Genomic DNA, 17054 nt, shown 5'->3' with positions numbered 1-17054 from the left:
CATACTGTTTCACGGAATCATGGTTCTCTCCGGATATACTGTCTCCGCACATACAGCCAGTTAGGTTCTCAGTACATCACACAGACAAATAAAGAACTCTCCGGGAAGAAGAAAGGTGGTGGTGTATGTTTCATGATCAACTACTAATAGTGTAATTGTGATAACGTACAGAAACTCAAGTCCTTTTGTTCACCTGACCTAGAATACCTCACAATCAAATGCCGACCATATTACCTCCCAAGAGAATTATCTTCGGTTATAGTTACAGCCATGTATATTCCCCCTCAAGCCGACACCTACGGCCCTCAAGGAACTACACAGGACTTTATGCAAACTGGAAACCTATCCTGAGGCAACATTTATTGTAGATGGGGATTTTAACAAAGCAAATTTGAGGGAAACTAAAAGTTTGCTAAAAGGCACCTAAAGACTATCAGACGACTAGAAGATTCTCTGGTCTGATGGAACCAAGATTGAACTCTTTGTCCTGAATGCCAAGCGTCACATCTGGACGAAACCCGGCACCATCCCGACAGTGAAGCATGATGGTGGTAGAATCATGCTGTTGGGATGTGTTTCAGCGGCGGTGACTGGGAGACTAGTCAGGATTGAGGCAAAGATGAACGGAGTACAGAAAGATCCTTGATGAAAACCTGCTCCAGAGCTCTCAGACTGGGGACGAAGGTTTACCTTCCAACAGAACAACGACCCTAAGCACATAGCCTAGACAACGCAAGAGTGGCTTCGGGGCAAGTCTTTGAATGTCCTTGAGTAGCCCAGCCAGAGCCCGGACTTGAACCCGATCGAACATCTCTGGAGAGACTTGAAAATAGCTGTGCAGAGCTTGAGAGGATATGCAGAGAAGAATGGGAGAAAAGCAGGCGTGCCAAGCTTATAGCGTCATACCCAAGAAGACTCGAGGCTGTAGTCGCTGCCATAGGTGCTTCAACAAAGTACAGAATAAAGGTCTGAATACTTTTCAAATTAGCAAAAAATTCTAACAACCTGTTTTTGATTTGTTATTATGGGGTATTGTGTGTATATTAATGAGGGGCGAAAACGATTTAATCAATTTTAGAGTAATGCTGTAACCTAACAAATTGTTGTAAAAGTCAAGGGTTCTGAATACTTTCCGAAGGCACTGTAGATCTAGGAGGATGAGAAAGGGAGTGATTCAGCTTGAGAGGATATGAAGAGAAGAATGGGAGAGACTCCACAAATACAGGTGTGCCAAGCTTGTAGCGTCATACCCAATGTTCCGGATACCAGTATCCTGTGTGTGTATCCTGTGTGTGTTTTCTCTCCTTCTCCACTCACAGGTGAAAATCATCACTTGTGAGTTAGTCAACAATAAATCATCAATCAGAAGACACACCTCCTCCTGTTTGCTACCCAATCACAGTTCCTTTACCTTGGTTTAAAAACCCTGTCAGTTGTTTGCTCGAGAGCTCAATCTCTCTGTAAATGCCATGTCTGTAGGTCTCTGTGTTTCACTCTCTCGTTGTGTATTAACGTCTCTTTTGTTTGAGCACCTCCATAGCACTTTGTCATCACCTGTGAGTATTGTTTTTGGTTATGGTGTTTGTTTGTTGCTGGTGGGAAAAGGGGGAAACCAAGACAAGTCGCCCATGGGCATTCACTACCCTTAGGTGAACTTTGTTAAATACACTAGTTAGAACTGGGTGGACCACCCACTATTTTTTGGTTAGTTAGTTGTTGTTAAAGTAGGCTTGTCTAGCTTAGGGGTGTTTTTGAATACTTATTGTTTCTTTCCTTGGGTCCAGCATAGCCCCTTTTCCTGCTCCCCCAATTACCGTGTGTTTTCAAATAAACCTTGAGTTTGACGGTAAGATTTCAGTTGTCCTGGTTATTTCGTTCACACTTTTGCTTTGTCACTATAATTTGCATGAGTTAAGTTACGGGTCTCATTACCACCCCCCCACCCACCCCCCCTAGACTGTCGGGCCAAAAGGGATTCGTAACACCCAAGGAGACTTGAGGCTGTAATCGCTGTCAAAGGAGCTTCAACTAAGTAAAGAATACTCATATAAATGTTATATTTCAGGTTAGGATTTTTAATATATTAGCAAAAATGTCTAAACATGTTTTTGCTTTGTCATTATGGGGTACTGTGTTTAGATTGTTGGGGAAAAAACGTTTGAATACATTTTATAATAAGGCTGTAACCAAACAAAATGTGGAATAAGTCAAGGGGATATTTTCTGAAGGCACTGTAGTTAAACTGGGATATGACTAAAGAGTTATCAAAGTGATTTTTTTTTACATTTACATTTACATTTAAGTCATTTAGCAGACGCTCTTATCCAGAGCGACTTACAAATTGGTGAATTCACCTTCTGACATCAGTGGAACAGCCACTTTACAATAGTGCATCTAAATCATTTAAGGGGGGGGGGTGAGACGGATTGCTTTATCCTATCCTAGGTATTCCTTGAAGAGGTGGGGTTTCAGGTGTCTCCGGAAGGTGGTGATTGACTCCGCTGTCCTGGCGTCGTGAGGGAGTTTGTTCCACCATTGGGGGGCCAGAGCAGCGAACAGTTTTGACTGGGCTGAGCGGGAACTGTACTTCCTCAGTGGTAGGGAGGCGAGCAGGCCAGAGGTGGATGAACGCAGTGCCCTTGTTTGGGTGTAGGGCCTGATCAGAGCCTGGAGGTACTGCGGTGCCGTTCCCCTCACAGCTCCGTAGGCAAGAAACATGGTCTTGTAGCGGATGCGAGCTTCAACTGGAAGCCAGTGGAGAGAGCGGAGGAGCGGGGTGACGTGAGAGAACTTGGGAAGGTTGAACACCAGACGGGCTACGGCGTTCTGGATGAGTTGTAGGGGTTTAATGGCACAGGCAGGGAGCCCAGCCAACAGCGAGTTGCAGTAATCCAGACGGGAGATGACAAGTGCCTGGATTAGGACCTGCGCCGCTTCCTGTGTGAGGCAGGGTCGTACTCTGCGGATGTTGTAGAGCATGAACCTACAGGAACGGGCCACCGCCTTGATGTTAGTTGAGAACGACAGGGTGTTGTCCAGGATCACGCCAAGGTTCTTAGCGCTCTGGGAGGAGGACACAATGGAGTTGTCAACCGTGATGGCGAGATCATGGAACGGGCAATCCTTCCCCGGGAGGAAGAGCAGCTCCGTCTTGCCGAGGTTCAGCTTGAGGTGGTGATCCGTCATCCACACTGATATGTCTGCCAGACATGCAGAGATGCGATTCGCCACCTGGTCATCAGAAGGGGGAAAGGAGAAGATTAATTGTGTGTCGTCTGCATAGCAATGATAGGAGAGACCATGTGAGGTTATGACAGAGCCAAGTGACTTGGTGTATAGCGAGAATAGGAGAGGGCCTAGAACAGAGCCCTGGGGGACACCAGTGGTGAGAGCGCGTGGCGAGGAGACAGATTCTCGCCACGCCACCTGGTAGGAGCGACCTGTCAGGTAGGACGCAATCCAAGCGTGGGCCGCACCGGAGATGCCCAACTCGGAGAGGGTGGAGAGGAGGATCTGATGGTTCACAGTGTCGAAGGCAGCCGATAGGTCTAGGAGGATGAGAGCAGAGGAGAGAGAGTTAGCTTTAGCAGTGCGGAGCGCCTCCGTGATACAGAGAAGAGCAGTCTCAGTTGAATGACTAGTCTTGAAACCTGACTGATTTGGATCAAGAAGGTCATTCTGAGAGAGATAGCGGGAGAGCTGGCCAAGGACGGCACGTTCAAGAGTTTTGGAGAGAAAAGAAAGAAGGGATACTGGTCTGTAGTTGTTGACATCGGAGGGATCGAGTGTAGGTTTTTTCAGAAGGGGTGCAACTCTCGCTCTCTTGAAGACGGAAGGGACGTAGCCAGCGGTCAGGGATGAGTTGATGAGCGAGGTGAGGTAAGGGAGAAGGTCTCCGGAAATGGTCTGGAGAAGAGAGGAGGGGATAGGGTCAAGCGGGCAGGTTGTTGGGCGGCCGGCCGTCACAAGAAGCGAGATTTCATCTGGAGAGAGAGGGGAGAAAGAGGTCAGAGCACAGGGTAGGGCAGTGTGATCAGAACCAGCGGTGTCGTTTGACTTAGCAAACGAGGATCGGATGTCGTCGACCTTCTTTTCAAAATGGTTGACGAAGTCATCTGCAGAGAGGGAGGAGGGGGGAGGGGGAGGAGGATTCAGGAGGGAGGAGAAGGTGGCAAAGAGCTTCCTAGGGTTAGAGGCAGATGCTTGGAATTTAGAGTGGAAGAAAGTGGCTTTAGCAGCAGAGACAGAGGAGGAAAATGTAGAGAGGAGGGAGTGAAAGGATGCCAGGTCCGCAGGGAGGCGAGTTTTCCTCCATTTCCGCTCGGCTGCCCGGAGCACTGTTCTGTGAGCTCGCAATGAGTCGTCGAGCCACGGAGCGGGAGGGGAGGACCGAGCCGGCCTGGAGGATAGGGGACATAGAGAGTCAAAGGATTCAGAAATGGAAGAGAGGAGGGTTGAGGAGGCAGAATCAGGAGATAGGTTGGAGAAGGTATGAGCAGAGGGAAGAGATGATAGGATGGAAGAGGAGAGAGTAGCGGGGGAGAGAGAGCGAAGGTTGGGACGGCGCGATACCATCCGAGTAGGGGCAGTGTGGGAAGTGTTGGATGAGAGCGAGAGGGAAAAGGATACAAGGTAGTGGTCGGAGACTTAGAGGGGAGTTGCAATGAGGTTAGTGGAAGAACAGCATCTAGTAAAGATGAGGTCGAGCGTATTGCCTGCCTTGTGAGTAGGGGGGAAGGTGAGAGGGTGAGGTCAAAAGAGGAGAGGAGTGGAAAGAAGGAGGCAGAGAGGAATGAGTCAAAGGTAGACGTGGGGAGGTTAAAGTCGCCCAGGACTGTGAGAGGTGAGCCGTCCTCAGGAAAGGAGCTTATCAAGGCATCAAGCTCATTGATGAACTCTCCGAGGGAACCTGGAAGGCGATAAATAATAAGGATGTTAAGCTTTTTCTTCAAATAGACAGTTTCCTTTCCATGGTAGCAAGATCTTATCTATTTTTGTTAACTTTCTATAAAAATGTATTTCTTTCAGGATTGTGCAAGGTTGATAGAATCTTATAACGTATTCACAGCTGTAATGGCTGTCAATGGTGCTTCCACCAAGTATTAACTCTGTCGTGTGACGACACTCACTCAATACAACCTCTATTTGTATTTCTTAGTCATTGGGAAAATGTTTTGAAGTTTTTTTTTTCACTTAAAAAATGTGGAGTAAGTTGTGTAGATCTATAGGATAAATGTAACCCTTTACAGATTTTAGAGTTAACCCTTTAAACTGATACGGGTTGAAAATGGCAGATTAGGACACTGATAAGTGCTTAAATTGGAACGAAGTGACTGTACAGTAACATGAAATATATGACGCCAGAGCTCATGGTCTTCACTTCACAGCTCTATATGGGAGACCCATAGGGCGTCGCACAATTGGCTCATCGTCCGGGTTTCGCCCAACCTCACGTTCAATTCGCACATTTCCCAAACATAACAAATAAAAACAAATATTAACACACCACACATACTGTGCCTTCTGCATACTGAGTTTCTATCTTCACCATGTTGAATTAGTGCGTGTGTGTTCCAATTAGTTATATTTGAAGATGTATAGAAAAGCTATATTTTTGCATTGTTACAATCCATAACCGGGCTAAAATTGTTTCATTATTTTCCTCGTCTGAGAACCATTTTTAAAATAACCATGGAGTAGTCTTTGTCTTTGAACAACTGGTTTTCAATATGTAGTTTATCGACGACGAGAGCTACTCGTTTCCCTTTTAATCTATTTTCTTTGAAAATTGGATACAGAACTTTACGCAGTTCTGCAATTTCCTTCGGGAACTGATCATTCATGCCAGTCTTGGTCCCATCATGTATTTTACCCAGGTTTTTAACCATTATTTCATGGAAGCAAACTTGGCAACGATTGGGTGTTCATACCTCTGCCCTCTCTTTCAGAAGCGGTGGTCGAGTTGGATTTTGTCGAGAGCTTCGCGTGGGACCTGAAGCGCTGAAAGGAGGAACTCTCTAACTACAGATTCAGGAACTTCTCCTTCCTTCTCTTGGATACCTGTAAGTACCATATTCCCTCATGGATCTAGTCTGAATGTCAGGTAAGGCTTCTCTCAGAACGGTGTTCTCCATTTTAAATTCATTCACTTCGGTTTCAATCTTATTGACTGTCCCTTTTAACTTGTTTCCTTCTCCAATGTCGCAGCTTTTTCATCACTCATCTCGAGGCTTGCCTTCAATTCTTTTATATCCTTACTGACTAATTCAAGTATACCACAGTTTGTCATTTATTGATTTTATCAGATTGGTTTGACCTTTACCAATCCCGGTGGTGAAAATATTAAATTGTCTGTAGAAGAGTCACGTTTTCGTTTCCCATGTCTACTCTCCGTCATGTTTGGGTGTTTTCGCAATATTTGTCGATAAATGTCTCGTCTTAAAATGTGTTCTGTTATTATTCAGATTGAAGGTTATCACCCACCAGATTGTGTAGTGCTATTATTTAGTCTAACTTGCCGATATTGAATATTACGTTTTTATCTTGAGGTGCTCTACATAACTTCGTTCTGTCCGCCAATTACCTGTCTCAGTCAGGCCTCATCTAGTTGGGTACAATCATGTCCAACATTTTTTGGCAACCTTGATAAAACGAGCAAAAAAGACAATAAAATAATAATAAAAATACTGAGGAATATTGTATGCATTTTTTTTAAACAGGAAAATGCTATAATTTTATTCTAATACAATTGCTCCGAGAAAGATATTTTATAATTAATCTAAAGGGGATGGTGGGTCTAAATTATTGGTACACTCTACCCAGTACCAGTACATTTTTTGCCGAAAACCTGGTTGCCTCTGCCAGGAAGCTGAAACTGCAGTTTATAGTGATCGTCCGTCACTCCACCTGCAAGAGACATCGAGAAACCCTGCCCCCCAAGTGCATGCATATACCAGGGATCATCAACGAAATACAGATTTTATTGAGAGAATGAACACAGGGCCGGAACATCATTATGAATCATTTGTAGACTGCAAATTGACCGCAAGTACCCCAAACAAATATAATATTTGACTAAAGCATAATAATTTCAAACCTTAAAATTTCATACGATCATCATCACCTCTCTTATTATGCGTGGGAATATTTTGGATCAGATGTTCAAAATAACTTGGGGCCGATTTATTGGTTTTTTTAGTCTTTTATGTCCAACATTATTCTGTTTTGGGGCTCAAGGACGTTGGGGGGGGGGGGGGGGGGGGTACAAATAAAATGCAGTTACGATTATCACAATGTGTGAGCATTAAATAAGCCCCTAAATTAACAAGACAATCCTCTTTATTTTACACCAAACTGAAGAGTGTAACGTTGACTGAAAAGGTTAAAGACTTGACTTCAGGATCTGGTTAAAGTAAAAGTTTTAATACAGAGCTTTGGGGTAGACATGGTCATGTGAGAATGCAAAGGCTAATGCAATGGGAGGCAGGGTAGCCTAGTGGTTAAGAGCGTTGGACTAGTAACCGGAAGGTTGCAAGTTCACACCCCCGAGCTGACAAGGTACAAATCTGTCGTTCTGCCCCTGAACAGGCAGTTAACCCACTGTTCCTAGGCAGTCATTGAAAATAAGAATTTGTTCTTAACTGACTTGCCTAGTAAAATAAAGGTTAAACAAAGTTTTATGCTCTTCATTATAATATCATGATTATTCAGTGTCTTCCTGTCATAAAACACGAGTTTGTCAGTGTCTAGATTCTGGTAACTGTTGTGTCCATGACGTTAATTGACAGGGAGCTGATACACTGAACAATGAAGACAGCGAGACTTTAACTACTTTATGTGGGCCATGATGTTCTGTACAGAACGATGGTCTTCTGTTTGTCATAAGTGTCGTTTTTTGATCTGATAAACAGGGGTGATGGAACAAGAGAAATTATTGTACTTCAGTACAGAAAGTTCTACCCTTTTAGAGGCAGTATGTGTAAGCAGGTTAGGCTATTCCTGTTATGATTATAAGCAGAGGTACGTAAGGATATGGCCTGGGTTCTCCTCCGTCTTTAAGTTCCCTGCTGTGCTGTGAATTAGTGCGTTAGAATGGAGCTCTAACGAGAGCACAGGCTGAGACATGCAGGGAATACACATAAGAGACACAAGACAATGTTGCGTTTGTATTTTGCAGCCTATAATAATTATGACCAGATAGGTTTAAGGTCCTAAAATCTTTCTGTATTTCCTACTTTATTTACAGTCATAAGTATTAATTTATAATGCAAATGATATTTTTATTTAATGTTGCTATTTATTTTTATTTAGTCGGTTGTTCATACAACTCATCCCAACTTGGCAACTCCAAGCATGATTTAAGATCAAAATAAATGTGAAATGCAGTATACAGTATACCAGTTCAGCAACCTGCTGTAGCCGTTTATGAGTTGATCAGAGACTGAGTGAAGTTTGATCTTGAAAATGGCACCGATCTGTGTTTATTTTTGCCTCTTGTCTCCTGTGATAATAATTGTGGAGATTGTTGTTCTTCCTTACTAAACAGCAGAGGAACATTTTAATTAATTGTTCAGTTGAAGTAATTTCATAATTTGGTTTTACTTTAGTTCTCTTTTGTTGTTTGAGGGAAATGTTCTTGCTTTTCACACAGAGTATAGGTGATTGGTTGACCTGGTTTGACAAAATAGTTTGAGTTGTTTGTTAATGGAGCAGTTGTTGTTTGTTAATGGAGCAGTTGTTGTTTAATGGAGCAGTTGTTGTTTGTTAATGGAGCAGTTGTTGTTTGTTAATGGAGCAGTTGTTTGTTAATGGAGCAGTTGTTTGTTAATGGAGTTTGTTAATGGAGTTGTTGATTATGAACAAGTGGTTTCCCTTTCAGATTGATGCATCATGGATACACACTCTGCATAAATTGACAGACAGCCTCAGTTCATTTCAATCTATTCAGGGGATGGGTGAAGTGGAGTTAAATATTTAGTTTAATCCAATTAATTTAGTTAAGATTGTCACTTCTATTTAAGGCTGAAGTGAGTTAGAGCGGTAGTATCACGGCCAGCCAGATGAGCAGCCCTTGTTAGATCTAATTCATCTGGTTCAGTCTGTTTTAGTCCCAGGCATCAGCTCATTCTGAACAGCTGGGAGATATAGATCTGTTTAATCATGATTTATCTGTTACCGTAGTTACCGCCACACACATCACTTTAATAGTGTTTAATGTTGTTTGACAGATTTGAGTGCAAAGGAAGAATATAATGAATATTAAGATGTTCCAAAAATGAATGAGGTAGATTGACTGGAAAACCCAAGTCCCTTGATGAGCTGGTTCATCCTCACATTGTCAAATTGTCACCATGGGAATTAAAGAATGATACAACCTTAAAAGGATCCGCCTTCACAAAGAACGAAGTACAGTGGGAGGGGTTATGTTTCTTTGGTGGCACTGTTGTGCTGCAATGTTGTATTGCATTCATTAAAATACAGTGAATGTGTCCTGTCATTCTCATCTGAAAGGAGTGTAAGTTGTGATTGTTTTGACAGACCATTTAGCAATGTCCTATGCTATGAGGAGTCTGGTGGAGGATGATAACAGATACCTCAAGTCCTTCCAGTTGTTCCGGGAATGCTCCTCTGAACATCAGTGCATGCAGGACTTCATCCACGTCATCCTGCCTGACATACTAGCCAGGTAACAAGGATGTAGCTAAGACTCTGGTGTGTTTTATGATAGTAGCTACCTGTCCCGATAGCACAATATCCTGCCTTTGTCTTCCCCAGCATTGGAGAGGGAAAAGCCAATCTTAATGTGATGGGAGTTGGAAGTGGAGCAGGTGAGAAAGATACAAGGGATTAAAGTACTATAGATAAACAATTCAAATATTTGTTTAACGACATTGATTTACCTAAGAGCATACCAAGTAAAGTAATTTACCTGTTTATTCTAGGCAGATTACTTCCACCAAATTCTGCAAATCATAACGGAAGACAATCTATTTTTGGTTTGCACAATGTCTGTTACTTATTTGGTAGCTAACATTATTGATAAGATAACATGACTTCATGTCCTGCGGTTCTAACTCTTTCTGTTTGAATCCAGAAGAAAAGCCTTCCTTTAGGGGCCTCAAACTCAACTCTGGACCTCGAAGCCAGTTCGACTTAATTTTTTCATTGTTCCCCTCTAATCAGGGATTGATTTAGACCTGGGACACCACGTGTGTGCAATTAATGATCAGATACCCTACGAGGTCCAGAGCCTGCTGGTTGTAAGAGTTGAGTGCCCCTGCTTTAGGGTCTGGTTCCAGCTCTTCATAGGTTGTCTGTGTGTTTCTGATGTTCCCACATTAACAGGCGAGGTTGACCTGGAGATGTTCTCAGAGCTGCGCCTGAAGCATCTTGCCGTAACCGTGGACAATCAGGTGGTGGAGCCCAGCGCGCAGCAGTTAGACCTTTATAAGGGTATGGTTAGTTAGACAGTAGTACAATACAACTATAAGGGTAAAGTAGACTGTAATGCAAGGGTTTACCAGTACCACAATTTAAAGGGTTTAATGTTATTACAATTACAGGACTGCTGACTCATTTGGAAAGGTTTAAGACAACTATAAGTGTATTTTTGTCACGAGAATTAGGTTCTCAATGTTTATACCCCAATTTAATGACTGTCTGCAACCAGGATTTGTAAAATACTGGTTGGAATGTAAACAGAGGCCCAGTCCACATAAGTCAATGTTTGTTCACAGGAACGTTCTGGCGTGCACTGTACAAACACCTTCATTTTATAGTGACACACATACTTCCACACAAAACATTAGTTATCATATGCCCACACTGTCCTGCTACCCAGACGACATAGGGAGAGACCCTGGGAAGTTCTCAGTGTCGAGGCCCTGGGAAGTTCTCAGTGTCGAGGCCCTGGGAAGTTCTCAGTGTCGAGGCCCTGGGAAGTTCTCAGTGTCGAGGCCCTGGGAAGTTCTCAGTGTCGAGGCCCTGGGAAGTTCTCAGTGTCGAGGCCCTGGGAAGTTCTCAGTGTCGAGGCCCTGGGAAGTTCTCAGTGTCGAGACCCTGGGAAGTTCTCAGTGTCGAGACCCTGGGAAGTTCTCAGTGTCGAGGCCCTGGGAAGTTCTCAGTGCCCCAGCCAAGGTCGGCCCCGACTCTTGCTCAGACAGTCCATTATCAAGATACTAGATATATTGTCACCAAAACATTAATTCTAACTACGAACTACACGCTCAAATATAATTCTACTGACTAAATAACACACAGCATTAAAATAGTCTAATGATTCTAATCAATTTCATACAATTATGGTTTCAGAGGGTACTATTCTAATCATATAATTCTATTAACAATTTTCAATTTCTGTATGATTGTGTAATACATGATTCATTCAATGGAATATCCAAACAACTTAATTTTACAGTCACTTATGCTGATTGACTTCATGAGTGTACAAAACATTTCCATGACAGACTGACCAGGTGAATGATCCCTTCACCTGTTAAATCCACTTCAATCAGTGTAGATGAATGGAGGAGGCAGGTTAAAGAAGGATTTTCACACCTTGAGACTATTTTTTTCCAAATCAAATTTGGTCACATACACATGGTTAGCAGATGTTAATGCGAGTATAGCGAAATGCTTGTGCTTCTCGTTCCGACAATGCAGTAATAACCAACGAGTAATCTAACAATTCCACAACTACTACCTTATACACAGTGTAAGGGGATAAAGAATATGGACATAAAGATATATGAATGAGTGATGGTACAGAACGGCATAGGCAAGATGCAGTAGCTGGTATAGAGTACAGTATATACCCTACATTACTCATCTCATATGTATGTAAACATTCTATTATATTAAGTGGCATTGTTTAAAGTGGCTAGTGATACATTTTTACATCAATTTCCATTATTAAAGTGGCTGGAGTTGAGTCAGTATGTTGGCAGCAGCCACTCAATGTTAGTGGTGGCTGTTTAACAGTCTGATGGCCTTGAGATAGAAGCTGTTTTTCAGTCTCTCGGTCCCTGCTTTGATGCACCTGTACTGACCTCACCTTCTGGATGATAGCGGGGTGAACAGGCAGTGGCTCGGGTGGTTTTTGTCCTTGATGATCTTTATGGCCTTCCTGTGACATCCTACACAGGGCATTGGGATATTTTTTTTTAGACCAGAGGGAAGAGTGCCTCCTACTGGCCCTCCAACACCACTTCCAGCAGCATCTGGTTTCCCATCCAGAAACTGACCAGGACCAACCCTGCTTAGCTTCAGAAGCAAGCCAGCAATGGTATGCAGGGTGGTATGCTGCTGGTATGCTACTTGTGTGTGTATAAGGTAGTTGTTGTAAAATTGTTAGGTTAGATATTACCGCATGGTCGAAACTATAAGCGCAAGCATTTCACTATACTCGCATTAACATCTGCTAACCATGTGTACGCAAAAAATAACATTTGATTTGATAACCACTAGGCTACCTGTCGCCCCGCATTGGAGTCAACATGGGCCAGCATCCTTGTGGCCCATGTTGACGAATTGATGCCGTTCTGAAGGCAAAAGATGCAATTCAATATTACGAAGGTGATCTTAATGTTTTGTGAATATCTTTATCTTGTGTAGTTTTGGTGTCCCAGAAACCAAATCTAGATTACATTAAATTCACCTGGAATAAGATGACTGCCACTGAGTTTGAGAAGGACTGGCGAGAGAAGAACTATACCAAGAAGATGGACTTCATACACATGATACAGGTTAGAACTAACCACATGGATGTGTAGTAGTGGATGCCTGTTGTGTGTGCTGCAGTACAGTGCATTCGGAAAGTATTCAGACCTCTGGACTTTTTTCACATTTGTGCTGCAGTTGTCAGGATTTGGCCAGGGTTGTTCCGGGTTTTGGTCACTAGATGCCCCCATTGTGCTTTTTGACCTTATGTTTTTTCCCTTGTTCCCCATTATTATTTGCACCTGTGCCTCGTTTCCCCTGATTGTATTTAAACCCTTAGTTTCCCTTCAGTTCTGTGCTCTGTGTTTGTATGTTAGCACCCAGCCCTAGTGTTCTGTGTATTCGTGACGATTCCGGTGGATGCTCTTGTGGAATTCTGTTTTTGTTTTTGAGTATTTCTTGAGGCTTTTTTGTGCTATTCCTACCACCTTTTGGATTTGCCATTTTTGTATTTAAGGACTTCTCCTTTTTACTTTATTAAATACACCGTCTTAAGTACTGCTGTGTCTGCCTCATCTTCTGGGTTCTGCTGACTATTCGTGGCTCAGTTGGTTAAGTGACTGTTTCTCACTCCGGAGACCCAGGTTCGTAACCGGGTCCTGACAGCAGTACAGTGCATTCGGAAAGTATTCAGACCCCTGGACTTTTCACATTTTGTTACGTTACAGCCTTATTCTAAAATGAATGAAATAATCCCCCCCCCCATCAATATACACACTATACACCATAATGACACAGCAAACTGTTTTTTAAAAATTAAAAACCGGAAATATCCATTTACATAAGTATTCAGACCATTTACTCAGTACTTTGTTGAAGCACCTTTGGCAGCGACTGCAGCCTTGAGTTTTCTTGGCTATGACGCTACAAGCTTGGCACAGCTGTATTTGGGGGAGTTTCTCCTGGTAATCCTTGCAGATCCTCAAGTTCTGTCAGGTTGGATGGGGTGTGTCGCTTCACAGCTATTTTCAGGTCTCTACAGAGATGTTCGATCGGGTTCAAGTCCGGGCTCTGGCTGGGCCACTCAAGGACATTCAGAGACTTGTCTCGAAGCCATTCCTGCTTTGTCTTGGCTGTGTGCTTAGGGTCGTTGTCCTGTCGGAAGGTAAACCTTTGCCCCAGTCTGAGGTCCTGAGTGCTTAGGGTCGTTGTCCTGTCGGAAGGTGAACCTTCGCCCCAGTCTGAGGTCCTGAGTGCTCTGGAGCAGGTTATCATCAAGGATCTCTCTGTATTTTACTCTGTTCATCTTTCCCTCAATCCTGACTAGACTCTCCCAGTCCTCCCTGCCGCTGAAAAACATGCTTCACTGTCGGGATGGTGCCAGGTTCTCCATACGTGACGCTTGGCATTCAGGCCAAAGAGTTCAATCTTGGTTTAATCAGACCAGAGAATATTGTTTCTCATGGTCTGAGTCCTTTAAGTGCCTTTTGGCAAACTCCAAATGAGTTATATGCCTTTTACTGAGGAGTTACTTCCATCTGGCCACTCTACCATAAATGCCTGATTGGTGGAGTGCTACAGAGATGTTTGTCCTTCTGGAAGGTTCTCCCATCTCCACAGAGGAACTCTGGAGCTCTGTCAGAGTGATCTTTCTCCCTGACCAAGACCCTTCTCCCCTGATTGCTCAGTTTGGCTGGGCGGCCAGCTCGAGGAAGAGTCTTGGTGGTTCCAAACTTCTTCCATTTAAGAATGGAGGCCACTGTGTTCTTGGGGACCTTCAATGCAGCAGAAATGTGTTGATACCCTTCCCCAGATCTGTGCCTCGACACAATCCTGTCTCGGAGCTCTACGGACAATTCCTTCAACCTCATGGCTTGGTTTTTGCTCTGACATGCACTGTTAACTGTGGGACCTTATATAGACAAATGTGTGCCAAATCATGTCATATCAATTGAATTTACCACAGGTGTACTCCAAGTTGTAGAAACTTGTCAAGTATGATCAATGGAAACAGGATGCACCGGAGCTCTCATAGCAAAGGTTCTGAATACTTATGTCAATAAAGTATCTGTTTTTTGTTTTAAACATTTGCAAACATTTCTAAAAATGGGTTTTTGCTGTAATGTAACAGAATTTGGAAAAAGTCAAGGGGTCTGAATACTTTCCGAATGTACTGTATGTACCATACATAGCTATTGCTATGAATTTGTATTGCATTATTAAGATCCCATTCAGTCTTATGGGAATAATCAGATGGTTCCTCTGGGTTCCATCCAGATGTTGTATTATGTGAAGGATCCTTGTGCTACAGTGTCATTCTACCAGAGTCTCCTGGACAAGAAAGGAAAACTACTCATCATTCTGGTGTCTAGTGAGTCAAATAGGTTTATCAGAACCCATGCCTGCCAGACCTGTTATGTTTTACTTATCGATTTGAATACATACTTGTCTAATAGGAATGTTTGTCTGCCAACAATACAGGGATTCCTGGCATACACAATCAAAAATACTGTGTCAACAGTTGTACATTTTCTGTAGGTGAGAGTGGCTGGGGGAAGCATTGGAAGACCTTCAAGACCCAGCTGTGTAACACAGAGAGCAGTCACACTGTCACTACAGGTGATATTAAAACCTACCTGGACTCGAAGACAGTGAGTTACCAGAGCTACGAGCTACCTTCTCAGATTGATATCACAGAGTGTTTCACTGACGGGGACCAGAGAGGAGAGCTACTGCTAGACTTCCTGACTGAGGTGTTGAACTTCAGCAGCACGGCTCCTGCAGAGCTGAAGGCTAGAGCTCTGGAGCTGCTGAGACACCCAGACTGTAGTAAAGAGGTAGAGGGAAGGGTTCGCTTCAATAACACCCTGGGCGTGCTGGTCATTGACCCTCTACAGTAACTAGTTAACCATTTACAATAACTTTAAATACTGTAGCAACAATGATTAATTGAGCGACATCAGAACCTGACATAAGTTTGATTGACATCTTGTTTCAATTATATGTGAATGTACACAGTTTTGTCATTACCTCTATCAGTTATGATAAGATATGATCCACCAGTCTACTGAATGACTGCAGATATCAGCATGTGTCTCATGTACTCTTAACAATAGGCTAATCAGTCTGTGGAAGTAGTTCATCAATATTTAACTGCCAGTAATAATTTAGCCAGTGTGGATTTTGATTCTGTCACAGTGATATCAAGAGAAGTGGGACCAAACAATGACCAGTCTTACCTTTGTTCAGATGTGCTCTGTATAAAGTAAACTTGTAGTCCATGTACTTACTCTTATGTTTTTTATTGTTTGCTCAACACAAAGTATTTGAAAAGGTGACCAAGTATACAATTGTAATGCATTGATTAGAAACTACAATCTGCTACTTGCATTGTAAGCTATTATTGTATGGTTTTGATATAGGCCTGCAGGCGCAGAGCTTGGGTATTCTAATGAGATCCGCACCCAAAGAAATACCTAATTTGGTCGTTCCAGACTGGACCAAATCTGAACCAATCAGAGACGTCTATGTTTCATTACATTTACATTTAAGTCATTTAGCAGACGCTCTTATCCAGAGCGACTTACAAATTGGTGAATTCACCTTCTGACATCCAGTGGAACAGCCACTTTACAATAGTGCATCTAAATCATTTAAGGGGGGGGGGTGAGAAGGATTACTTATCCTATCCTAGGTATTCCTTGAAGAGGTGGGGTTTCAGGTGTCAAATTGATGTCTCTTTCATCAATTTGGACAGCAAAGTTCAGTACAGTAGAGTGCAGTAAAGTACCGTGGGGTACAGCACAATACAGAACATTATTCTGTACTAGGAGTGTGAACATGAACGAAATTGGGATTGTTAATGTTTAGAAAAACAAACTGTGAAAATGTTTTTTTCTCCATAATGTTTATCACAAAACTACCACATCCCGATCATCAAAGGGAAAAATATAAATTAAGCGAATACCTAATGCAACACTGCTGTAACATTAGGAGATAAACAGCTTTCAAATGATTTGCTACAGACATAAAGCACTCCGCACCTCATCTCTGTTAACAGTTGGAAAAATGGTGGCGAGTGAGACAGGGAAGCAACAGCAGCGACGTCCTGAATGGCAATACATTCAGAAGTTAAAGGAAAGGTTCACCCGTTTTGAATGTTATTGTTTTTGTGCATCTGAGTGATGTTCTATTGATTTCCTGGGTCATTTCATGTTTTCACGTGTATCTGAGTTATTGGCGTTCAAGTAGGCAGTAATCCAGCCGGTACGAACCGTGATAAAGTCACTCTCACAACATTGGAAGTTATAAAGAAACGACATTTAGATTTTGAAAACATCTATCATAGGGGAGAGCGAGGTATGTTGTCACACTTTTCACACTAACATTTACTGGGG

At 42.8% G+C, this 17054-nt stretch overlaps 1 protein-coding gene across 2 annotated transcripts; it reads left to right on the top strand.

Annotated features, from left to right (window-relative positions):
• Positions 1–1441: 1441 nt before the first annotated feature.
• On the top strand, positions 1442–15942 carry LOC135518284 (histamine N-methyltransferase-like). Of its 2 annotated transcripts, none has more exons than XM_064943356.1 (8): positions 1442–1556; positions 5952–6062; positions 9538–9685; positions 9775–9827; positions 10345–10452; positions 12613–12743; positions 14935–15028; positions 15196–15942. In XM_064943356.1, the coding sequence occupies exons 3-8, from the start codon at positions 9549–9551 to the stop codon at positions 15555–15557; spliced, it is 885 nt and encodes a 294-aa protein (XP_064799428.1). In that variant the 5' UTR covers positions 1442–1556; positions 5952–6062; positions 9538–9548; the 3' UTR covers positions 15558–15942. The 2 variants fall into 2 exon arrangements, with proteins under 2 accessions (XP_064799428.1, XP_064799420.1); XM_064943348.1 differs by having other exon boundaries at positions 5949–6062.
• The last annotated feature ends 1112 nt before the right edge of the window (positions 15943–17054 follow it).

The sequence above is a fragment of the Oncorhynchus masou genome, chromosome 3 (genome assembly GCF_036934945.1).
Source record: "Oncorhynchus masou masou isolate Uvic2021 chromosome 3, UVic_Omas_1.1, whole genome shotgun sequence".
NCBI lineage: Eukaryota > Metazoa > Chordata > Actinopteri > Salmoniformes > Salmonidae > Oncorhynchus > Oncorhynchus masou.
The sequence above is the reverse complement of the archived record's forward strand: the minus strand, read 5'-3'. Positions and strand labels throughout refer to the sequence as shown.